Source organism: Bombina bombina, chromosome 5 (assembly GCF_027579735.1).
Source record: "Bombina bombina isolate aBomBom1 chromosome 5, aBomBom1.pri, whole genome shotgun sequence".
Lineage (NCBI taxonomy): Eukaryota > Metazoa > Chordata > Amphibia > Anura > Bombinatoridae > Bombina > Bombina bombina.
This window is the reverse complement of record NC_069503.1, coordinates 559,968,228-559,994,012: the sequence shown is the minus strand read 5'-3', so window position 1 is coordinate 559,994,012 and position 25,785 is coordinate 559,968,228. Positions and strand designations below refer to the sequence as shown.

The following is a 25,785-nucleotide window of genomic DNA, read 5'->3' as shown; positions in this document are numbered from 1 at the left end:
GGAGCAGTAATACAAAGAAATTGTTTACAAAACAAACAAACAAAAAAATAAACACATGGGGATTTGCTTGTGAATGGGATATTATATGATCAATAAAATCTGGTATATTTAGAGACCCCTAATTAAGTTTATTTTCTAGTAGACAATTCCCTCCCTTAAATATATATATATATATTAATTTTGTTTTTATAGTTAGGTGATCACTGTGGTAACATCTTGCAAGAAAAAAAGTGCTTTTATTTCTGTACTGCACAATGGGGCCTTTCTAATCTATTTTATAACCCCCAAAAGCCTGTATTGGCCCCTATTTTATATGTGGCTACTCTTGATGACAATTTAGTAAGGTGATGACAGAAACAGCAGTGGTCACTGGGTTATTTTCAATATTATTTACTAAAATCTAGACAAAAAATTATACTTTTTTCCAGTTTTTACCTCAGCAATCTAACATGCCATGAATTATAAATATAATAATTGTATATTGCAAATCTGCGGGGTCTGCTGCAAAAAACCTATATGTATTTTGTGTGGGTCGCGTACTGAAATTTGACTACAATAGTGTTTAAATGTAGGTAGCAAAAAAAAAAAACTAGTCGTTTAATAATCTGCTAATTATAGGTAATGTTATTATGTAGTTTGTTTAGCTAAATGTTTCTTTTCTATTGTACACTGTTGTATTGAATAGCTGCATTTCTATTTTGTCCTAGTGTCACAGCATAATTGGGTTATATTTATAACTCAATGCTAAGCAATGGATCAAAAACAGAGAAAAAGGGCTTCATTTCTCAAGCTGCAGGAGCGATAAGAGATCGGGACAGTTGACAGCCCCCACTTGCTCGCGATTGACTGTGTACGAGCAGGGGCAGCATTGCTCGCTCGCCGCAAGAACAGGCAAACAAGGTTCACAATAGCAAACCTTGTCCTTTCGCCACTTAATCAATGGAGCCCAAAGAATCTACATAGAAACATAGAATTTGATGGTAGATAAGAACCAAAATGTACTTATTTCTTAAGGTATCCTTATGCGTATCCCAGGTATTTTTTATTTATTTTACAGTTCTTGCATTTACCACATCTATATGAAATTTGCTCCATGGGGTAGATTTATTATCAGTCGAGTGGACATGATTCGCTATAGCGAATCATGTCCGCTCTACATTGCTAAATGCAGACAGCATACGCTGTCTGCATTTAACATTGCACAAGCATTTCTAGTGAAATGCTTGTGCAATGCCGCCCCTTGCTCACTGCCGGCCAATCGGCCACTAGCAGGGGCTGTCAATCATCCTGATCATATCGGATCGGGATTATTTCAATCCGCACCCTTAAAGGTGGTGGACAGGTTAAGAAGCAGCAGTCTTATGACCGCTGCTTCTTAACTTACATTTCAAGCGATCCTTTAACGATGGGACTCAGAAGCAGCGGCTTCATAAATGGAGCCCCATGAATCAGCCCCCATTTCTGTACATGTCTGTACACTATTACATTTAACTTTAATTTTGCATATTTTTTTAACATATGTTTGTAATGAATCTTATTATATAACACAATATATGGTTATGTGGTTTTACAAGCAGCACTAAGCAAATATGCTTGAAAAAATATGGCAAATCTATTTTTAATTCTAGCTGTGTAACCGCACATTAAAATATACTGTATGTCACCTGTAATTTATCCTATACCATACAATGTTTTTCACATTCAAAAAACTAGACAGATGTAAAACAAATGTTGCTGATGTCTCATTGAGCAATAAATGTAAAAATAGTGCTGTCATAAAAATGAAGTGCTGAGCTCTGCAAATCTTTTAGAATAAGACTTGTGTTAGGTTCAATAAAGCAATTAGCAGCTATATTTACATTATAATTAGATTTACAGCACTGGCAATTTTAGATGTTTGTTGAAGTTGTATTATTGGTCATATTAATTAATCGAATCATTGACTGTATGCAATTTCCATCTGAGCTGTTGGCTCTTCTGCACAAATGGTCTAAGCATAGCTTTATTATGAACAAAGTGGAAACAGACATCAAGGATGCTTATAAGAACAAAATGGGTATTACAAAGTTTAGGAGTCTATGCTTGTACAGACACAAATAACGAAAGACAGAATCCATTTGTATATATTAAATTATTTATTTTTTTGTATTAATTGTATGGTGAGGTAATTAAATGTCGATAAAATAAACAATCATGGTAAACGTTTGGAAATTATTGCTAAGAATAATTTTGTAGTTTGGCTAGTTTCAAAAGTCACATAATACCTGTTCCTTTTCAACTGTCTTCACTGTGGACTCTAAAGCTATAGCTCAATCGCTATTAAGTTCAGGAGGTGGTTAGCATAGTTGTAATGTATTACTAATTGTACACTTTGCATAATCGTAACGCATTACCAATTATACACTTTTTAATGGAAAATTCTGATCACACAATTGTAATGTTCAATAATACACTGCTTAGTTATGTGCTTTAATGTTTACAAATGTTTATTTATATGTATTATATGTACATTATAGAGTCTATAACCATATTATGGGAGCACCAGATCACATTATAATAATAGCAGTACCATTATTTTCACGACATATTTCCCTGCTCCAATAGTCTTAACTACCGTTTAATGCCCAATGTTAAAGGGAGAGTTTGCTTGTATACATCCAAAAGATTACTCTCAGAGCACTGCCTGTTCACATTATTCATGCACCCTTCCCTCTTCGTGGCTTGCGGCCGAAGCGGCATGGAGGAGGAGAAACACATATGGTGCATGAACTTACACCATATACCTGACAATAAGAAACAACCTGCAGGTAAAAAGAATAGTTGGAGAATAGAAAAAGGAATAAACTTTAATTTAAAAATATGCCTGAATCAAGCGGTGCTCAAATGTTTAGAGCAATATAGGATATTGCTTATCTGCCTAGTAGACACAGAGAGATACTACCATTGAGCAGTAATGTTTCTTATTTGTATACCCCTTTATAGATATCTATATGTGACAAACAATCTTTGCCTACAAAGTCATCTGAATAGAGCCACAGCAAGACCTAGTCACATATAATCTAAGTTTTAAATAGATGTTCACAGGATTTTCCTATGTTATGTATCTGTTTACAACTAAAATATGATTTCCTGTGTATGTGCATGTAGTCTGGACTCAAAGTGAATGTAAATTTTGATGAATCAGTGCCCATTTTTTAATAATCCTATTCAAAACATGGGCACTCTGCTCTTATTTTGACTCTCCTACATGCTTTGTAAATGCGTGCCCCCTCATGAAAAAAAATGCCCCCCCATTTAATTTGTTCTGGAGCCAACCCTGCCCACCACACAATTGTCACTGCCATCTTAAGTCTTTTTTTTTTTAAGCATTTTTTTAAATATATATTTATAGTTTCTGCAGTGTAGGTTTCCCCCTAACCCCCCAACCTCCACGATCCCCCCCAAACAGCTCTCTTAACCTCCCACCTCTTCCTATTTGTGGACATCTTGGGTACTGGCACCTGTCTGCCAGTACCCAGTTTGCTAAAAAAAAAGTGTTTTTTATTTTTTTTTGCATAAAAGCCAATTTTCTGTAATGTATCTGCCCCCCCTCAATAGTCTACCCCCTTCCAGATCCCTTTCTTTATTTCAAATTACCCCCCCCCTTTCCCTCCATCCCAGGACTGGCATTATTTAAGTACTAGCATGCGTGCTCCAGCCCACCCCCCGCATGCTTCCAACTACTTGTGCGCACCGGATCAGGAAGTGATCCAGCGATGGTCCACCCAACCGCCTCCCTGCAGCTGCTCCCACCCACCAACGATCGGCACCATCGCTGGCCGATGCAGAGAGGGCCACAGAGTGGCTCTCTGCATCGGTGTGCCAAAAAAGGTATTGCAGTGATGCCTCAATATCGAGGCATCACGGCAATACCTTGAAAGCATCTGGAAGCAATCAAGATTGCTTCCACCGCTTCAAACCCCTAAGTACGTACAGGGTACGTCCTTGGTCGTTAACTGACCTCTTTCGTAGGGCGTACCCTGTATGCCCTTGGTAGTTAAGGGGTTAATATACTTTTTACCTCTGTAATTACCTTGTATCTAAGCATCCTCTGACAGCCCCCTATTCACATGACTATTTATTATAATTTTTTTTGGCCTAAAAGCCTGTACTGTAGCTGCCCCCTCAATAGTCTACTCCCTCCCCCTCCCAGATCCCTTTCTTTATTTTTTATTACCCCCCTTTCTTTCTCCCTCCATCCCAGGACCAGCATTATTTAAGTACTAGTGCGCACGCGCACACGCACACATCCCCGCGCACTCCCACCTGCCCCCCTGCAGCTTCCAACTACTTGCGTGCACCGGATCAGGAAGTGATCCAGCGATGGGCCGCCCACCCACCAATGATTGGCACCATTGCTGGCCAATGCAGAGAGGGCCACAGAGTGGCTCTCTCTGCATCGGTGTGCCAAAAAAGGTATTGCAGTGATGCCTCAATATCGAGGCATCACGGCAATACCTTGAAAGCGGCTGGAAGGGATCAGGATCGCTGCTACCACTTCAAACCTCTAAGGATGTACATAGTATGTCCTTGGTCGTTTACTGACCTCTTTTGTAGGGCGTACCCTGTACGTCCTTGGTCGTTAAGGGGTTAATTTACTTTTTACCTCGTGTCAGCCAAAACTTCATGGGTCTGGGCACAATGTTATTTAAATGGCTCACATGAACTAGCAGTTTCCTGTTGTGAAAAGCTAATAAAAAAGCATGGCTGTCTGTAGTGGCTTAGTAACAGGCAGAAATTTAGAGGTTTAAATGTAATAAAATATATTAATATAACAATGTTGGTTGTGCAAAGCTGGAGAATGGGTAGTAAAGGCGTTATCTATCTTTTTAAGCAATTACAATTTTGGTGTCGACTGTACCCTTAAACAATAATAAATCACCCAGTCCTGATAGCTTATCTGCAGTCCAGTTCCCACTAGAGTTTATAATGAAGTCCTTGAGGGCAGAGGCCTATGTTTATATGTCTTTCTGTCCTTACTTTACTTGAAAGAAGATTGTACTAATGTTAAGAACTGGTGTCCCAAAGCCCTTATTAATGTTGATTATTAAACTTTGTCAACCATGTGAAAAACTGGATGGCAGTAGAAAAGGTAATTATTGTCTATCAATACTGTGGTATCTCTGGTAGGAACATTATTAATACTCTGGCTGGAGTCAGGGTGCTTTCCAAAGTGGAGAAAATTGGGTTTTATAGATTGTTTTAAGTCTTGAGGGAGAGAAAGTATTTGATAAAGTTCATTACAATTATCTTTTCTCTGTTTAAAGAAAATATGGTATCCCTTTGAAATCTATTTCTTAGGAGTTTCTGAGGGATAAGCACCACACTACAGAAAGCAGGAATTACCTGAAACATGGAGTCTATTGAATACTGTGCTTATGGAACCGCATGGTAGAGATACGCTATAGCGGTTAGTAGGGCAGTGGGACATTTCCAATTCAGGTACTCCTTAGCATATAAGCGTTTGTGCACATGTCCCCGTTTTATACTTATTTGTTTTTATAAGTACAGTATTGTTGAATGATTTAAACAGTCTAAAATACACTTTTAATTTGCATAGCCTTTACTGGCTGTGATTTGGAAAATATCCGGGAATAGCAGTGTAATACGTTACACTTATTATACAGAGCAGGTTTTACTCTAACACATGTGAGTACACTTCTATTGTGTTCTCATACAGTGTGTGACATACTTACACTATTGTGTGCTTCTTTCTCTCTTTTGGGACTTTATTTCATATGTCCTTTATTATCACATTTTTGTACATTTCTTGGGGTGTACAATTGGTAAATAATTGTTGTATATATTTTTTGTTAACTCAGTAGGGTCAAGACATAGTGCATGTAGAGGCAATGGGATGAGCTGCTTGTGTAAAGTACATTGCTTATGCTGATGGTGTTACTGTATTTTTGTCATCTGAATATTAATGTAAATGTGTATTTTAACTCTTTGGGTCAATTTACTAAGTGCCGGGCAAACATGATTCGCTGTAGCATCACTAAATGCCGACAGCATATGCTGTCACCGCGGGGGGGGGGGGTGTCAATCATCCCGATCGGATCAAGATGATTGCAGTCCTCCACTTAAAAGGCGACGGACAAGTTAGGGAGCAGAGGTTTTACGACCACTACTTCTTAACTTACGTTTCTGGCGAGCCAGAAACGATGGGCGTAGAAAGCAGCCTCCGCTGCTTATTAAATCTACCCCATGCATACTTTGCAGGAGTTTAAAATTATTTACATTTACTGGAACGTAAATAAATGTAAAATACTGTTGGTTGTCCCCTTAGATTCTAGGATTTGTTTTTTCTCATGTACCTGACCTTGAGGGGTGTACGTCCAAACAAATTCCATTGGCTTTATACCACTTCCCAGAACACCTATAAAAGATCTAAAGTAGTTAGCATTTTATGTCAATCTTCACATATGTACGAGTGTGTATCATAGGGATTAAATTGAAAATAAAATCAATCCTGTGCTGGCATTTTGGAATAAATGAACATATTTTTGGTAGATTGTGTTTTTGCTAAGAGAGTTTGGAGCAAGTTTTATCGGACACACAAGCATATCATGAGATCATATATGGCCTATTTGTACAATCTTAGGCTTCCTGTAACTCGGACACTCTTAAATGAAATGAAGTCTGTTAGTATATGCTCTCTTTGCATCACATGACTAAGGGGACCGCCCCGACATGTTGAGTTCTGTACTGATCCCCATGTTTGGATAATAAAGGAATTTTTATGCTGACACTTCCTTGCTGTTTTTGTCTATTTGGATGGTGGGCTTGACAGTGGCTCACAGACGTGTCAGTACACCTGGTTGTAGTGCTGGTCTTTCTTGGACTTTGTTATATGCTCTCTTTGGACAGCTTGTTCTTTGTTATCTATTAGACACATTGAAATTGAAAGTGATATGGTGGCATTTCAGCATTATGAAGATTTGCAAGATGTGTATAGGAGAGAGATAAAGTGTCAGAGTTTTGCTGCTCTGTGGAAAGGCCTACTTGTTTAAACCAATGTGTTTTGTATTATTTTCTTTGTAAATATGTAACTATATGTATTTTTGTGTTTTAATTTTTGTGATTATTTTTAATCAATAAGCAAAAGAGAGTTTGCTGCATTTAAACTTTGTGCTCCCTTTAAGAAGCTGCAATAACAGCTTCAGCTTTAGGCTCTTCATTATTTATTTTAATTACTATTTCGCCAAAATACTATTTTTTTGTTGTAGATTGTGCTTGCCGAACAATGCTGCAAATTTTCCAAACTAGCTACATATTTTACAACTGGGGTCCATGTGAGATGGACAATCTTTACAGCCAAACATTGCATTATACAGCAAAAGTAATCAAAATAATTAACATATGTTGTTTCAATGCAATCAATGAACTGAATGTATGGGGAATTTATTTTTCAGTTTAAAGGGCCAGAAAACCTAACAAATAATGTTATATAAGAATTATATAACATTAGCTTAGCTCCAGATTTCTAAAGTGAAGGGTTAAATAGATATCACGCAAAGAAAACAGTCTGTTTTCTTCTCCTAAGCGCATTTGGGCACGCTGTCTAATCACAGCCGGCCCGAGTGTGCTATTAAAATCAATGTAGCTCGCTCCCGCTACCAAAACAGAGCGGAAGCGAGCTACATTGATTTTAATAGCGTGATCGGGCGCACTGTGACTAGACAGCGTGCCGGCGATGAGCTTAGCAGAAGAAAAAAGACCCGCTCAGTAGAGCCAGGAGTGGCGTTCTGTTTTCTTTGCTACATATCTATCTAACAATTTGCTTTAGAAACCTGGCACTAAGCTAATGTTATATAATTCTGCACTATGTGCAGAATTATATAACATTGTTTGCTAGGTTTACTGGCCCTTTAATATTTTTTGCAAAATGGGGTATTTAACCTTTTAACGCCGTTATGCCGTTCTATTCCGTCATATTTACACTGGGCTTTAAAGCCGTTATGACGGAATAGAACGTCATATCAAACGGCTGTCCTGAAGCCTTCTGCGCTTCAAGGACTTGATCGCGGTCTGGAGGGCGTTCCTAGGGTTGTAGGGACGCCCCCCAGATGCGATCCAATAATTGAAATCTCGCGATCGTATGCACGATCGCGTAGTTTCAATTTGTCTACATCGGAACAGGTGTTCCGATGTAGACACTTTAACCCTGTCACGAAAGGGTTAACAAGTTAAAATGTTGCTCACAAAATAAAGACAAAAATAATAAACAAATACACTTTTCTCAATTGGTTTATTTTTATTCTATATGCATAAAAAATAAGATATGACTTCAGACATTATTTAATAGATTAAACTGCTTTCATTGTGTGAGAAATATCTTGCTTCAGTAGCATATTGCAGTTCTAAACATATCAGAGAACAGATTGCTTTCATAAAGTTCTTTTGAATATTCCAGAGCTACAAAATCCTCTTTATCACTAAGATGTTGTTTTCAAAACTAAAGCACATTTTTAGTATATTCTTGTGTTTTTATTGTGTATAAGAAGTATAATCATCATTAATCAGCATTTTGTTTATGTGTCTCTATTTTAGGAGCTATGCCTGTACCAGACCAACCATCATGTTCGGAGAAAACAAGTTCTCTCAGTCCAATCTTAAATACATCTAATGGAGATGGTTCCGAAACAGAAACAACGTCAGCTATTCTTGCTTCTGTCAAGGAGCAGGTAGGCAAATTGGTGGCTTTCCTGTGGGGAAAAAAGTATATTGCAATTTCTATAAATTAAATAGCAAATATAACGTTATCAATTGTTAAATAAATATTTAATTAGAGGGACATAAACCCACATTTTTTCTTTTTATGGTTTAGATAGCAAATACAATGTTAAACAACATTCAAATTTACTTCTAATATATAATTTGCTTCATTATTTAAACATCCTTTGTTGAAGAAATAGCAATGCACACGGGTGAGCCAATTACATGAGGCATCTATGTTCAGCCAGCAATTAGCAGCTATTGAGCCTGTTTAGATATGCTTTTCAACAAAGGATATTAACACAATTAAGCAAATTAGATAATAGAAGTAAATTGGAAAGTTTTTGAAAATTGTATTCTCTATCTTAATCAAGAAAGACAAAAAATTGGTTTCATGCCCCTTTATACTTTAAAATATACAAGTAGTGCTGGAGTGGATTTTATGTAAAGAGAATTGTCATGTCCATATGAACTATTGACTAGAGAGTTTGTTGCTTTAACATGTGTCTTGCCTAAAGTTTGTTTGGTTGTTGTTTTCATGGCTTATTAAATAGACAGTAAATGCCTTGAGATTTGTGTATAAAATGTCTAGTTATGCGTAATGAAACTACTTTACAATTTACTTACATTATTTATTTAGGCCATTTTACGTGTGATTTAGCTGTGGAAATTGAGAAATTCAAATTCTCAGGACCGTAAATGCACCCTGCTGACTTCTAAATGTTACATATCTTTCCCTAATTGTCTGTAGCTGATATAACAACTGCAAAACAATGTACCTTATACTAACATTATGACCATGGCTAGCCTTGTAGTCTGCAGACTAAATCCCTGATTGGCTCCTCCAAAAAAGCAAATAATGGGTGGAGTTTTGATGTTGATAAACAATTGCAGTAAAAATTATGTTAATTTGTTTCAAAGATATTTAGACTTGGCTGGTATGATATTCTACAACAAGACAACAGAAATGTTTTGTAATTAAAAGGTGTTTACTGGCCCTTTAAAATTGCTTTTAAGTTCTCATCTCATCCATTTTGAGAACTTGTCTGATACCACATAGTAATGATAAAATGTCAGAAGTTTAATATTTGTCTTTGATATGACAATTCCAGTCTATCTGAAAATAATTAAGAGTATATTGAGGGCTTGTATAAAATATTATTTTTTGTCAATAAATCTAGCCTCTTGAAGACACATTTTTCAGTTACTGCACAACTCCAAAACGCTTATACATAATAATCCATTTTAGAAATATTGTCACTTTGCCTCAGTTCACAGTTGAATAAACAAATTCACTTGACAGTTTTCTTCAACACATTAAACATTGACCAAAGAAACATATTTAAACTATAATTCTTGTTTAATATTAGCTTTCAAAACTATTACACTTCATCTTTATTTTTGGAAAGCTGATGTATCATAAAAGTGACTTAAATATATTCAGTGACAATTTGGTAATTACACATTACATTAAACATTACAACTTGGTATTCACATACACTGTGCATAAATATTTAAATATATAGGTCCACCAACACAGCTGAAAATAATGATTTTATATAAGCATTAATTTGTGTTGTTTTGTCAATTGTAAATCAAAATGTGTTGCAGCTTACAGGTCTTAAAGCAGTTTACATAAATATTTCACCCCACTTAGAACTTAACAGCCACAAAGAAAATAATAAATCTTTACTGTGCCACTACTTAAAGTGTCCTAAGGACCAAATAATTATAAAAATCTAAAATCTTTTGTGAAAGTAAACAATCGATTAATTTATTAAAAAAATAAACCAATAAAACCTATTAATTCAAACTTCCCCGGGCAGTAGGCATACAGTATATAAAAAAAAAGTGTAATCCAAAAAACCCCCAAAGTAACATAAAATATAAAGTGCTTCTTGTCCTTTATACAGTCTATATTTTTTCAAGGTTTTTAAAACTAATGTCTTCCAGCTGTTAAAAGACTTTTTATGTTCCGCAACAAAAGTTTTATGGGCACGATCTGATTTCACGGTTTCTCTGTGTCTCTCCTTCTTTGGAGTATTCCACATTACTTTTTACATGCGCAGTGATATTTATCATGGTCCAGCTGAAAGGATCTATGGAGCTATCCTTCACGCAAGCTGCACATTTGTCCGATGGACTTTGCAATCTGTACGTGTACCCAGCTTTTTCCATGGCTCAGTATAGTTTCCTGTATAGTCTTATACAGGAAACTATACTGAGCCGTGGAAAAAGCAGGGTCCACGTAAGGATCACAAAGTCCATGTGTCAGCATCAATTATGGCAACGCATTTCAACACGTTCCTGGGTCTTTCTCAAGCCTGCTGTTGCTGTATCAGAATATCTCCTTTTATAGTGCTTTTTAAAAGTTTTATTCCCCTAAAAATGAGACACTTGTTCTTGACTTCTCAGTCCATATTCTTCACAATATACGTATTGGGTCAGATTACAAGTGTCACACTATTTAGTGATTTGGCTCGCAAACAATGCCAGAATTAAACATTTAAAATGCAAGGGTATAGCGCACGTATTTCAAGTTGAAAGTAAATTGTTTGTGTGCCACCAAAAGCCGATGCCTGCTAACAAGTGACATAATACTCATATGCTAAATCACTTGAAAGTGATGCAGCATAACTGCAAAAAGCTGACAAGAAAATATCACCTTAGCATCTCTATCTAAAAAGGGAAGATATTATGCCTCAGAAGTGCTGTGTAAACGGTTATACTTCAGCTGCTGTAAAGCTGCAAGTTTTGAAAAAAACAAAAAACAATAGCCAATCAGCATCAGCAGAGATGAGATAATGCTTTGCCTTTGCTGTGATCTCATGAGATTACACTGAAATCTCATGAGATTTCATAAAACTTACTTAAGCTGAAGGGGAAAATAACATGACTGTGCCTGCACATACCAGATGCACACTCCCTAGCTTGTAAAGAGACAAGCATCCTGACTGTCTGCTTAAAGTCTCTTTACAGTGGGGTGTGAATAATTAGGAAATTTGAGGTAAAATATTTTCCTTTTCCATCTAAAGGGGAGGAGAGTCCACGGCTTCATTCATTACTGTTGGGAATTAAGAACCTGGTCACCAGGAAGAGGCAAAGACACCCAGTCTTTGCCTTTCGTCACAGGAGGATGGCAGAGAAGTGCCGAGGATTCGGAGTAGTCTCTTATGGAGGGTAGTACTCTTCGCATTGGGACTGGAGTTTTAAGTAGTGCTGTCAGCCTCTCAGTGAGAGCCTGGGTGAAATTTAGAGACCGGAGATGCAGGGAGAGTCTTTCTGCGAAACCATCCCGACTCATATTAACAGCTCCTCAAGCAATCAGCGTTGACGAGTTTCGCTGCCTGCTTTCTGCACTCAAGTCCATGTCAGGAGCAAGGCTACTAACCTGTCACACTTGAAGGACTGTGTTCCTGTTCCATGGCATAGATTCTGGTAAGATTGTTTAATTTTTTATTCATAATGATAACACGGAAGACAGGGTCACAGTGTGACGCCTTTAATCTTTAAAGAATCAAGGGTTAATATTCATGTAAAGGGGAATATTGAACAAGGGGGTTTATACATGATATTGTTTATTGTGTCATTGCTGCGTTATGTGCGAGATAAGGCTCTGGCAAAGTGTGGAACTTTCAGGTTACTGGCGGGAGTATTGCGCATACCTTTTTGGCGCATTTTCTCCTTAGTGCAGGGGCATTCCTGCCAGGCATTCCATGTGACCGGGTGTGCCTATCTCTATTCCTTTGTTGATCAGCGGCGCAGAAGACAAAACAGTTTCTGTAGTCAGAGTCCTAGGAGGTGGTGAATGCCCCGGCCATTGGAGGTATAAAGGTGCCTATTTATAAGTTAAGCTAGTCCGTAATAAAAGCGCAAGCTATGGAGGACTCTGACGCCTTAGAGGGTTCTCCTTCTTTAACAAAGTCTCATTCCTGTGTTTATTGTGAGGAGGTTCTGGTAGATCAGCCTGCTCAACTATGTTCCACATGCCTTGATAAAGTTACGACATTTAAATGTAAACGGATGTCTAGTACTACTGAGCCGTCCACCTCTGAGGGTTCCTCGTCCCGTGAGGTGCGTTTCCTGCATTCATCTCCAATTGCACATGCAGCGCCCCCCTGGGGTCCAACCGTTACTCCTTTGGGAGAGATACGTTGGCCGTCAGACTTTGCGGACCAACTGGAATCAGCGGTTTTGAAAGTGATCCATGCCTTACCACATTCTGCTAAGCGCAAGCGTAGGGTGTATCATGGTGGCCCAGCCCAGGGGTTGTCTACGCCGATGGAAATCCCAGAGGCCTTATACAATGATGAGGCCCACTCCGACTCTTCGGAGGAGGCCTCTTCTGGGTCGGAGCCCATGCAATCTAAACCTCCGGCTGTGGAGGAGCCTGATTTTAGGTTTAGGATGGAGAATTTGCTCTTTTTGCTGAGGTAGGTGCTTGCTACTCTGGAGGTTTCGGAGCCTAAGATTCCAGAGGAACCTTCAATTCCTAAGCTAGATAAGGTATACGAGGACAGGGTAGTACCTCAGACTTTCCTGGTTTCCATTAAGATGGCTAATATTATTAAGAATGAATGGGAGCAATTAGGTTCTTCCTTTTCCCCTTCTTCCTTTAAGAAACTGTTTCCCATTCCGGACTCTCAGCTTGAGCTGTGGGGTACCGTCCCTAAGGTGGATGGTGTTATCTCTACGCTCGCTAAGTGGACAACTATTCCCCTCAAAGATAGTTTGTCGTTTAAAGTGCCCATGGATAAAAAGCTGGAAAACATGTTAAGAAAGATGTTTCAGCACACGGGTTTGTTTTTCAGCCAGCAGCGGCCGTTGCTGCGGTTGCTGGAGCTGCGACATATTGGTGTGAATCCCTGTGTGAAATGGTTGAGGGGGATACTTCCATCGACGAGATACAGGATAAGATTAAGGCACTGAAGGTCACCAATTCTTTCATCTGTGATGCCAATATGCAAATTATTCGCCTGAACGCTAAGGTGTTTTTCAGTTTTAGCTCGCAGGGCTCTGTGGCTAAAGTCATGGTCTGTGGACATGACCTCTAAGTCGACGCTGTTGTCCCTGCCTTTTCAAGGAAAGATTCTGTTCGGTCCAGGATTGGATCCGATCATATCCACGGTTATGGGAGGCAAAGGAGCTTTCCTACCGCTGGATAAGAAGGCTAAGCCTAAGGGACTTTTCGTCCCTTTCATGCGGACAAGGCCCAGCACCAGCAGCCGCTGCTAAAGCAGACCAGTCCAAGGGAACTTGGAAGCCGGGTCAATCTTTGAACTGACATCCTGGCCTACTTACAGTGGCCAGATCCAGAGGGATTGCTGTGGAGCCTTATCTGGACGACATCCTAGTCTAGGTGTCGTCGCTCAGTCTCACAGAGGATCATTCGAGGGCTCTTCTTCTTTTACACCAATCTCACAGTTGGAAGATAAAATCAGGAAAGAGTTCCCTGGGTTGCAGCAATACGGTGGAGTTCCTTGGCACGATAATTGACTCTATGTCTATTAAATTATTTCTCACAGACCATCGACACAGGAAGATTTCGTCCACCTGTCTTGCCCTTCAGTCCTTCTCAAGTCCCTTGGTGGCTCAGTCTATGGAGGTGATTGGACTCATGGTTTCAAGCATAGACGTCATCCCATTCGCCAGGTTCCATCTCAGACCTCTTCAATTATGCATGTTGAGACAGTGGAACGACGATCATTCAGATCTATCACAGCAGATATTCATGAATGCTCGGACTCGGAACTCCCTCTCTTGGTGGATCCATCCGGAGCAACTGTCCATGGGGACATCCTTCTTGAGACCATCCTGGGAGATTGTGACCACGGATGCCAGTCGGGCAGGATGGGGAGCTGTTTGGGGTGCCAGGATGGCACAAGGAAAATGGTCCCGGGAGAAGTCTCTCCTTCTGATAAATATTCTGGAACTCCAAGCAATTTACAATGCTCTGAAGGCATGGCCTCCTCTGGGGTCATTCAGCTTCATCAGATTCCAGACCGACAACATTACCTTGGTGGCTTACATCAACCATCAGGGGGTACGAGGAGCTCCATAGCAATGAGGGAGGTGTCTCGGATCTTGGAGTGGGCAGAGTCCCACAGCTGTTCGCTCTCAGTGATTTACATTCCAGGTGTGGACAACAGGGAAGCGGACTTTCTCAGCAGGCAATCCTTCCATCCGGGGGAAAGGTCTCTTCACCCCGAGGTGTTTGCGGAGATTTGTCTCAGATGGGGAACACCGGAGACTCAATTGCAAGCTACCCTGATACAGGTCGAGGTCCAGGGATCCCCAGGCAGAGCTGATAGATGCCTTAGTGGTACCTTGGGGGTTCAGCCTAGCTTACATTTTTCCACCGTTATCACTTCTACCTTGTGTAGTGGCATGCATCAAACAGGAGCGAGCTTCGGCCATTCTGATTGCTCCATCGTAGTTGTGGAGGACATGGTTTGCGGATCTGGTGATATCATGCTATCTGACGTGGAGTTTACCCTGTCGCAGGGATCTGCTGAAACAGGGCCCTTTTCAACATTGGAATCTATATTCTCTGAGGCTAACTGCATGGAGATTGAACGCCTAGTCTTGGCCAAGAGAGGCTTTTCTGAAAGTGTGATTGGTACTCTAGTTCAGGGAAGGAAGCCAGTCATTCGTTGCATCTACCATAAGGTGTAAAGGACTTACTTGTCCTGGTGTGAGAAGCATGGATATCCTTGGCACAAGGTGAAGGTATCCAGGATTCTGTCCTTTCTCCAAGATGGTTTGGAGCAGGGTCTTGCTGCCAGTTCCTTAAAGGGACAGATTTCGGCATTATCCATCTTGTTACATAGGAGGCTCGCTGAGCTCCCTGACATTCAATCTTTTGTTCAGGCTCTGTCTAGAATCAGGCCTGTCTTTAGACAGTCTGCTCCTCTATGGAGCTTAAACTTGGTCCTTAGGGTATTGCAGAAGGTTTCGTTTGAGCCTATGCATTCCGTTGACATTAAGATTCTGTCTTGGAAGGTTGTCTTCCTGTTGGCTATTGCATTGGCACGCAGACTATCTGAACTGGCTACCTTGCAATGTGAGCCTCCTTATCTGGTTTTTCATGCAGATAAGGCTGTACTTCGCACTGGTTTGGGGTTTCTTCCCAAGGTGGTGTCTAACCGTAACATCAATCAGGAAATAGTGGTTCCTTCTTTGTGTCCTAACCCTTCTTCATCTAAGGATAGGTTACTTCATAACCTGGATGTGGTTTGTGCCTTAAAGTTCTATCTTCAGGCTACGAAGGATTTCAGACAGTCTACATCTCTTTTTGTGGTGCAAGGAAGCGCAAGGGGAAGCGCAAGGGGCAGAGGGCCTCTTCTACTTCTTTGTCCTTTTGGTTGAGCAGCTTGATTCGCTTGGCCTATGAAACAGTGGAACATAAGCCTCCTCAGAGGATCATGGCTCATTAAACTAGAGCTGTGGCTTCGTCTTGGGCCAAGAATGAGGCCTCTATGGATCAAATTTGTAAGGTAGCTTTCTGGTCCTATTTGCACACTTTTACAAAGTTTTACAAATTTGATGAGTTGCTTCTGCGGAAGATGTTTTTGGGAGAAAGTTTTTGCAGGCTGTGGTGCCCTCAGATTAGGGTCTGCCTTTTACCCTCCCGGTTTCATTCAGTGTCCCCAACAGTAATGAATGAAGCAGTGGACTCTCCTCCCCTTTAGATGGAAAACATAAATTATGCTTACCTGATAATTTCATTTCCATGGAGGGGATGAGAGGAGAGTCCACAGCTCCCACCCATATCTCCGATGAGCGGATCTAAATTTAATTCCTCTTCTGGCATCATTTATACCCTGATATTTTTCCTATTGTTCCTTGTTCCCTCGGCAGAGGGGGATGAGGGAAGTGGGGGAGGTATTTAAGCCTTTGGCTGGGGTGTCTTTGCCTCCTCCTGGTGGCCAGGTTCTTAATTCCCAACAGTAATGAATGAAGCCGTGGACTCTCCTCCCCTCGATGAAAATTAAATTATTAGGTAAGCATAATTTATGTTTTTTTTACATAGAGATGTTCAGGTGATATTTTCTTCTCAGCTTTTTACAGATATGCTGCATCACTTTCATGTGCTTCAACATTTGGGTATCATGTCCCTTTAAGCAGTTCAGATATCATGACCACCCTAACTTCTTCTCCCCATAGACTTCAATAATGAGCACAAACTGAAAAAAAACTTGTTGCTTGCACGCTAACCCCACACGATAACCCGACACCCTAACCCGACCAACTGCGCCAACCCGAAGATAGTTATGAATATTTTACATTCCAATGTTCTTCACATAGGAGAAAATTTTCTATTTATTTTTGATTATTGATATTTATATATATATATATATATATGATCTAGCTATACCTATCTATTATATATATATATATATATATATATATAAAAAAATACATAAAACATTTTCCCCTATGTGAAGAACATTAGAATTAGAAATATTTACAGAACATACACAGTTAAATACATTATTAAATATTAAAATTAATATTATTGTTTTCATGTATTTGAGTGGATAAGGCTCCAAAGTGTGTGTATATAAATTAAACCCACACAACGCAATAATCCTAATAAATCTATTAACCCCTAATCCGCCAAACCCGAACAACACAAATAACTAATTAAATTACTAAACCTTCTAACCTAACACCCCCTAAATTAACCCCACTTACCTAAATTAAGAAATACTAAATTACAATTAAAATAAAAAAGCTAACATTACTTAAAAATAAAAAAACTAAGATTAAATAATCTAAGATTACAAAAATAAAAAAGTCTAAGATTACATAAAATTATAAACCAAATTATCAAAAATAAAAAAAAATAAACCTAATCCCTTTGAAAATAAAAAAGCCCCCCAAAATAAAAACACCCCCTAATCTAATACTAAACTAGCAATAGCCCTTAAAAGGGCCTTTTGTAGGGCATTGCCCTAATTAAACAGCTCTTTTACGTTAAAAATATTAAGTTCCCCCTCTAAACACTAAAAAAATCCTAAACTACCCATTGCCCCTAAAGAGGCATTTGTATGGGCATTGTCCTTAAAAGGGCATTCAGCTCTTTAACTGCCCTTAAAAGGGCATTCAGTTCTTTTAAGAGTGCCCAATAAATCCCTAATCTAAAAAAAACAAAGCCCCCCCCCCCAAAAAAAAAAGACTTAGTCTAACCCCCAAACCGGCGTGGAGCAGAGATGAGCCCGGAGCAGGACCAGTGACCGTAGAGCCATGGAGCATGGAGGATTCTCTTTGTACGATCACCGCAGTACACTGAATAGTGAATTCAAGGTACGCATTTAAATATGGCATCCCTTGCATTCTTATTGGCTGTTCAAATCAGCCAATAAGATTTCAGTAGCTCTCATCCTGTTGATTTGAATTTGAAGAATCAAATCAGCCAATAGGAATGCAAGGGACGCCATATTTATGTGCATATTTTGCATTCACTATTCAGCGATCATATAAAGAGGATCCTCCACGCTCCATGGCTCTGTGGTCGCCGGTCCTGCTCCGCGCTCATCCCTGCTCTGCGCCATCTTGGTCCTGGATGAAGAAAGAAGAGGTCCCTTCTCCATCGGACTTCAGAAATGGTGAGTAGCTATTTGGGGGTTAGATTTAGGCTTTTTTTTATTTTTGGGTTTGTTTGTTTTTAGATTAGGGATTTATTGGGCACTCTTAAAAGAGTTAAATGCACTTTTAAGGGCAATGACCATACAAATGCCCCTTTATGGGGGTTTGGTGGGTGGGGGGTTTTACTGTTAGAGGGGGGGGCTTAGTATTTTTTAAGGTAAAAGAGCTGCTTAACTTAAGGCCTACAAAAGGCCCTTTTAAGGGATATTGGTAGTTTAGTATTAGATTAGGAGGTGTTTTTATTTTTGGGGGACTGTTTTGTTTTCATAGGGATTAGGTTTAATTTTTATTTTGTGGGTTAATGGTGGATTAGGGGTTAATACATTTATTAGGTTTATTGCGATGTGAGTTAATGGTGGATTAGGGGTTAATATATTGCGGTGGGGATTGGCAGTTGACAGGTAGATAGATATTGCGCATGCATTAGGTGTTAGTTACTATTACGGGAGTTACGGTGCTCACATTTTTAGCGTAAGGCTTGTTGCGCCTGCCTATGTGTGGCGAGGTGAAAATGGAGTAAAATTTCTCCATTTTTGCCGCATAAGCCCTTGCGCTGAATATGTGATACAGATTTGCGACGCAGTTCCTATGTTAGCTTATGGGAGTAAAAACTGCAGGCGAAGGGTGAAATATACGCGCCACGTTTATTTGCGGCGCCGTATATGTAATACCAAATCCACGTAAAAACCGGCATCGCCGGCTTTTGCGGGTGATGCTGCATATGTAATCTTGCCCTTTATAGGGCCATAATAGTTAAAAAATTATAAGCTCTCATTTGTTAAAGCATTTAATTTTAAGGGGTCTATTTATATATGTGCGGACAGACATGATTCGCTATAGCGAACAATGTCCGCTGCACATCAATAAATGCTGACAGCATAGGCTGTCTGCATTTATCATTGCATCAGCAGTTCTTGTGAACTGCTGGTGCAATACCGCCAGGGGGTGTCAATCAGCCCAATCGTACATGAATGGGGCGGATTGCTTAAGACTGCTGCTTCTTAACTCCTGTTTCCGGCAAGCCTGAAGGCTCACGCGGAAACAAGGGGAACGGGCCATTCGGCCCTTGTTAAATAGACCCCTAAGACTGTTGACCCTACACTTGTGTTTATTTAACCCTTCCCTAGAAGTGTATGAAACACACAGTAAAAGCAGTCCTTGACCCTCAGAGCACTGTTGGTCCCAAGCGTTAACTGCCTCAATTTTAGTCGCACAACTCAGATGTGTAATTAGAGAATGTATTTTTTTGCCTGTTATGGCCCTTTAAAGGACCAGTCAACACATTAGATTTGCATAATCAACAAATGCAAGATAACAAGACAATGCAATAGCACTTAGTCTGAACTTCAAATGAGTAGTAGATTTTTTTTATAACAAATTTCAAAGTTATGTATATTTCCACTCCCCTTGTACCATGTGATAGCAATCAGCCAATCACAAATGCATATACGTATAGTCTGTGAATTCTTGCACATGCTCAGTAGGATCTGGTGACTCAAAAATTGTAAATATAAAAGACTGTGCACAATTTTTTTTAATGGAAGTAAATTGGAAAGTTGTTTAAAATTACATGCTGTATCTGAATCATGAAAATTTAATTTAACCTGAGTGTTCCTTTAATGGCATTGATAAATTGTGAAGAAGAGGAAGTAAAAAACTCATTTAAATTATCATTGAAAATGAAAAATATTAAAAGACAGGTTTGACCATAAGTATGTGATCTGGGCCAGTGTGTTGATTTATTCAACATACTACACAGAGAAAGAGAGGAAAAAAAGGGATAAATTATAGATAACCAAGGGCATAGTCAAACTAACTGAATTTGACATTTACTGAAGAAATGAGAAACAAACACTAGATAAGCTTGAGAAATGTAAGAGGCATGTAGTAGATTTCTTTTCAATGTTACTTATTGATGTACCTCTTTACAAACATATTCAGGTTAAGAGAAATGTACTTGGTGTTTCAAGTATAACACGAGCAAAATAACCATCTACTGTTGGGAGTTTATTCTGGAATAAAAATAAAAGACTATTTTTTTGGTTAACATTAGCCTTTTGAGTGAGATAAAAAAATAAGTTGATATTTATAACATATATTTTTTCTACTTTGCATAGTACATGTGAAATCACAGGGTCATTTTATATATATTATGACTTGAAAGGACATAAAACCCATACTTTTCCCTTCATAATTCAGGCAGAGCATACAATTTTAAAAGACTTTCCATTTGACTTCTATTTTCTAATATGCTTAGTTCTCCTGGTATCCTTTGTTCAAAAGTATGCCTAGGTAGGAGGTGTGAGCTAGCTGCTGGTTGGTGGCTGCACATATCTTTCCCTTGTTATTGGCTTACCAATGGGTTCAGCTAGCTTCCAATAGTACACTGCTGCTTCTTCATTAAAGGGTAGCAAGAGTATTAAGCAAAATCGGCAATAGAAGTAAAATTACTTATTTTTAAATGTGTATCATATCTGAATCATGAAAGAACATGCTTGGGTTTCATGTCCCTTTAAAGAATACCTAGCTATTGTGCTAACATGATGAATGTTTATTTGATGTCAATCATGTCATGATGTCATCATTTTAAACTAAATGATAAAATCGTTAAACAATTATTTATTTATTAAATGTTTAAATTACCTGGGCAGACATAGGCATTTTTCAGTACAGCAGAGAAAAAAATGTGAAGTGCCACATGAGAGTGGCTAGATACAAGTTTATTCCAATTGGCTTCTGTAGATAAGATAGTTTGAAGAAAAAGAAGAATCTGGTTCCAGCCTTTCTTATTAAAAAAAGCACATTTATTCCGTATATCAGGGTCCAAGGAAATACAGGCAACGTTTTGGTCCATAGTCATGTCTACATGCCTAGTAGACAAGACCAAGGACCTTTAGCAGGTCCAAAACATTGTCTGTATTCCACTGGACCCAGGTGTAAGGAATAAAGGTTCCTTTATAAGAACAAAGACTTGAACCAGATTCTACTTATTTTTGTAGAAATCTTGGATGTGAGAGATCATAGGTTCTGTGTCAAAATAAGTATTTATGTGCTGTTTTCCACTTTTTGATTTAAGAAAGTTTGAATGAAAGTTATGAGGGATGGTGATGATTCCAAATTCTCTGCTGGCAGAAATATGCCTGAGGCCAGAATAAAAATAAATACATTACAAAGGTAAAGGGAGAGATAATTATATGCGGATGTTTTAGAAGCAGGTCTCTGTTTCCAAGAATAATATTATGTTCAGATAGATCATAGGAGGAGAGCAATGGCGTAGGAATGTTCTTAAATTTAAAAGAAAACAAACAAACAAACAAAAAAAAAAACAGCTGAGGTTTAGTGCAGGGGCATATTTTGATGGAAAACAAATTTAGTTTTATGATGTGATGCCTTCCCAATACTATGTTCTCCAAGTTTTTTATTTATTAATTTGAAAACAACTCGGTTTATCTCTGGTTGCCTAATGGGGTAAATAACATCTCTATATGTTAGATCCTGGTTGTAAGAAATGAGGCAAATATGAACTAAAATGGTGGTGGAAAGCACAAAAAACTAAATATACCATTGATTCAGTGAATATAGCATTGATCAAATTACATATGGCATTGCTACATACAGAGTAAATTATATAAATTAAAACTGCACAAACAATGAACAAAATACAGTATCCTGGAGCAGGACATATAATGCAATATCCTGGTACAGTACAACATCATAAAGTTACAGGGAAACTTTTCAAGCAACAACTTATTTAATCAATGAACATCATTTCCCCCTTCATCATATACTAATATTGTACCAAGACACCATGCTACTAATACTGAACCAGTACATTTCTCATTAACCTTTTATTAAAACATCACCCAAATGAATGAAGAAGGACCAATACTGGACCAAAACACTACCCTAAAACTACTCTAACAGAATAATACCTATTTTATACTACTGTCAGGACTACTGCCAGGCTCAGAATAAGCCTTGCAGTAGTATAAAATAGGTATTATTCTATCTGTGGTGACATTTTATCACTGGAATATTCACTTAGCTGTTATTGGGATCCCTTCCCCCAGGTACACCTTTCTCTCTGAATTATAGACACTCCCATTGGTCTTTTTGAGTGGCATTTGATAAGCCACTCCCTTTTGAATTGGGTTATAAAATACTGTAACACCAGAGCCTTTGTCCCTCTCTTGTCACCACACTGTCATCGCTATATCTTTGTATCCACAGACCCTCATGTAGTGCCAAAACCTAAAAATCTCTTGTCAGTGTCATCTTTTAATGGTGGTAATGAAATGCTGGCTCTAAACCATAAAAATGTCAGAAAGAAACAGCAACTGTTCTGCCTGCTACACTGGTTAAAATTCTCTCTATAGGGGGGCGGAGCCAGCTGCCAACGCATCAAGACGTACTTCTATAGAGCTCCTGAAATTTTACTTCTAAAACATTGCTTTTAGGTGTTTTGGCAGCTGATATATCTATTGCCTACATAGAACTTGGTATGGAGGAACCTTCTGCACAACTTAGATCTCTCTTGAAGAGTATGATCGATAAAGCCGACAGTCAGTTTTGTTGCTTGAGCTCTATCATATTGGAGCTGCGCAGCAAAGATGGCGCTTCTCATCTTCCCTGCTATGAGACCCTGGTGGCAAGTCAGTTAGAAAACCCACTATCTACCCTACAGGATACTATCCGTCCGCAAAAGGAGGACTTTGGACAGAGATCAACCAACACTTTTCTTGGACCTGCAAGCAGAGATCAGATGCAGCCGAGTACAGCTGACCTATCTCACATCGCTACTCCGCGGGCTGTAAAAGTTCCCAGAAACAACACCGGGCAATTGCACCAGCTCGCTCTCCCTCCTTACAAGGGCTTGGAAGCGGATCTATCGCCTTTCGCCCATGAGATCCTGGCTGATGTGAGAGGCAAGCAATCTTGGCAACTTACCGGACAAGGAGGCAAACAGAGTTTGGAGAATTCACCCTGGTTTTGGGACCCGGAGCGTACATCTTGTTCGACGACGCCGCCATTGTTATAGGTTTGTGGGGCTGCTCCACTACACCTCTGATTGCGCTCTCTAGCTCAGGCCATAGATTGCACCTGCCTGACACATTTTTTAAGCGGGGAGTTGGATAGCCGCCATAGCCGTTACCGGTGTGCTTATTAATGTAGTTACACTTTACTGTTAGTAATGGACATATGTTGTGTGGGAGAAGGTCCCCAGGATGACGATCTATTGATTTGATCAATGGGACACCGAGAATAATCCCCTTAGACACTATTAGTCTGCATGTGATGTATCATGATAGCCCTGCAGGATACAGCTTATTGAATGCTTCCATGAGACTGCTATTGAAAGAGATCCTACAGGACACTTAATTATTACAATCCTTGATTATCCACAAAATTACTAACTGAACCCCAGTATGTTTCATCTTAGCTTTACTTATTCCCAGCCTACACAGTATATATTGGAAAAATGGCTTATATGGCAGTGATGTAGGCTAAGAGATCAGCAACTCTGACAAGATGGCACCTTTCAAGTTTGAGAATTATAGTTCAGCAATTGACTTATATTATGTTCCAAAGAATAGTCTGCAATATTCTTATTCTCCACCTCTTTAGTTTGTTAGGAGTGCTTTAATACTCCTAGATAGAGCTACAATCTGTTTTGCGATTAACATACTTACTGATCTAGACATACTACCTGGACTTACGCATCATGTTTCTGTATAAATGCATGTGTAGTGGTATTGGAAGCTGCGTCAGTCTTATATTAGGTTTATTTTTATGTTGTTGCTATGTTTACGCCTATTACCTGTGTTTACTTAATCTATGACCAGAACGCTTTCTCATATAATGGGTCTTATACTTTCTTCCCTCACCAAGCAGCCCACAACTATTTTAATTGAGCTCTTTCTTACATCAAGTAGCTATTTAACAGCTGAGCAATTGTGCTATGGGAAATTTTACTTTAATGCACAAGCCTATTTTATGCTCTTATGATATGTTAGTCATACTTTACATTAGCCCATTGTCACCTGCTATCTTTACATGTCTAAATATGTCTTATGGCTCTCTCTACAGGCTCGAATACATATGCTTGCCTCTGCCTTATGCTCTGAAAAATTAGCTTACTCCATCCCAGCTATTTGCTCATATATTACTACAATTACTTTTATCACTGTTTATGCTAGCACGCAGTATATCCCTTATATACATGTACTCCTAGACATAGTGCTGTTTAATGTCTAATGCTTGTTGAACTCCTTATTTATGGTATGATTATGTATATGGTAACTCCAAAATGATAGGAGATAATTGCTGTAACAGCCTTAATAGGTTCAATAGTACACAGTACAATAGTATAGTATACATATTCTATTCAGCTTCCAGGCGAGCAAGATAGAATGCAACGGAGTCTCTCAGAAGTAACCGAAGTCCCGTTGTTATGTGAGTACTCATAGGATTATTATAGGAGATACAACAGTCCGCTTAATATCCTTAGTAGTAAGCTTTATAGCAGATTATTGCACGTGCAAGTAGTAACCCTTTAATTAAACTAAGCTACTTATTTTAGTCTCTTTCCCACACAGCTTCACTAAGTTTTTCCCTCTCATCCCATGTAAACTGTATTACTTTAGTAGATGATCCCCCCATCCCTCATTTCATTTAAGAGTATATAACCTCACCTTTGGATATTGTAGACGCTGCTGGGCCGTGTTCACTGGGAAGGCACGGCTCAGCATAATAGTTGTTTAATGAGCTTGGTCTGAGACATGTATACCCTATGCAAATCTTATAGAGAGGTACCTCTTGTTTTGGCATATTACCTATAGTTACCCCAAATATTTATACCTATTGCTCATAATTGGTCTGTTTGTTTCCAGACGAAAAATACACTACTTAGATGTTTTTAAATAATATTGTTATAATTCTGATTAATAGCGTACTTATAAGCTCTAAACCCTTAGTATATCTACCAATTTCACACGCTACCTGGCTCCGCCCTCCTTCCCCCCCTCCCCCCCTCCTATTTTACATTGAGCGGCTCTCGCCCGCTGCATCCCCCCTCCCCATAACTCTATAGAGCTATCCCCTCCCTAGCCCTATTCCTATATGAGTAGATACCTAAATTTTCCTCTTATTTAGCTGGGTGAGGTTCATTTTTGTTTTTGTTACTGTTAAGATACTCTATGATAAAACTGAAGTCCTTTTGTAAGATAGCCCGCATTTTATAGTTATGCCTGAAATATTTGAATATATTGCTATGCTAATGGTACTATGTATACATCTATTTGTAAATGTTTTGGGCATACCTTTTATACATTGTATTTGACTACGACTTCAATAAAAAACTGTTTAAAAAAAAAAAAA

At 38.9% G+C, this 25,785-nt stretch overlaps 1 protein-coding gene across 1 annotated transcript in view; it reads left to right on the top strand.

Moving 5' to 3' along the window:
- The first annotated feature begins 8,597 nt into the window (after positions 1–8,597).
- Positions 8,598–25,785, top strand: part of CTNND2 (catenin delta 2) — a 1,648,910-nt gene continuing 1,631,722 nt past the window's right edge. Inside the window, exon 1 of the mRNA XM_053714511.1 lies at positions 8,598–8,726. Within this exon, the coding sequence (XP_053570486.1) occupies positions 8,598–8,726 (129 nt within the window). The remainder of the gene's footprint in view (positions 8,727–25,785) is intronic.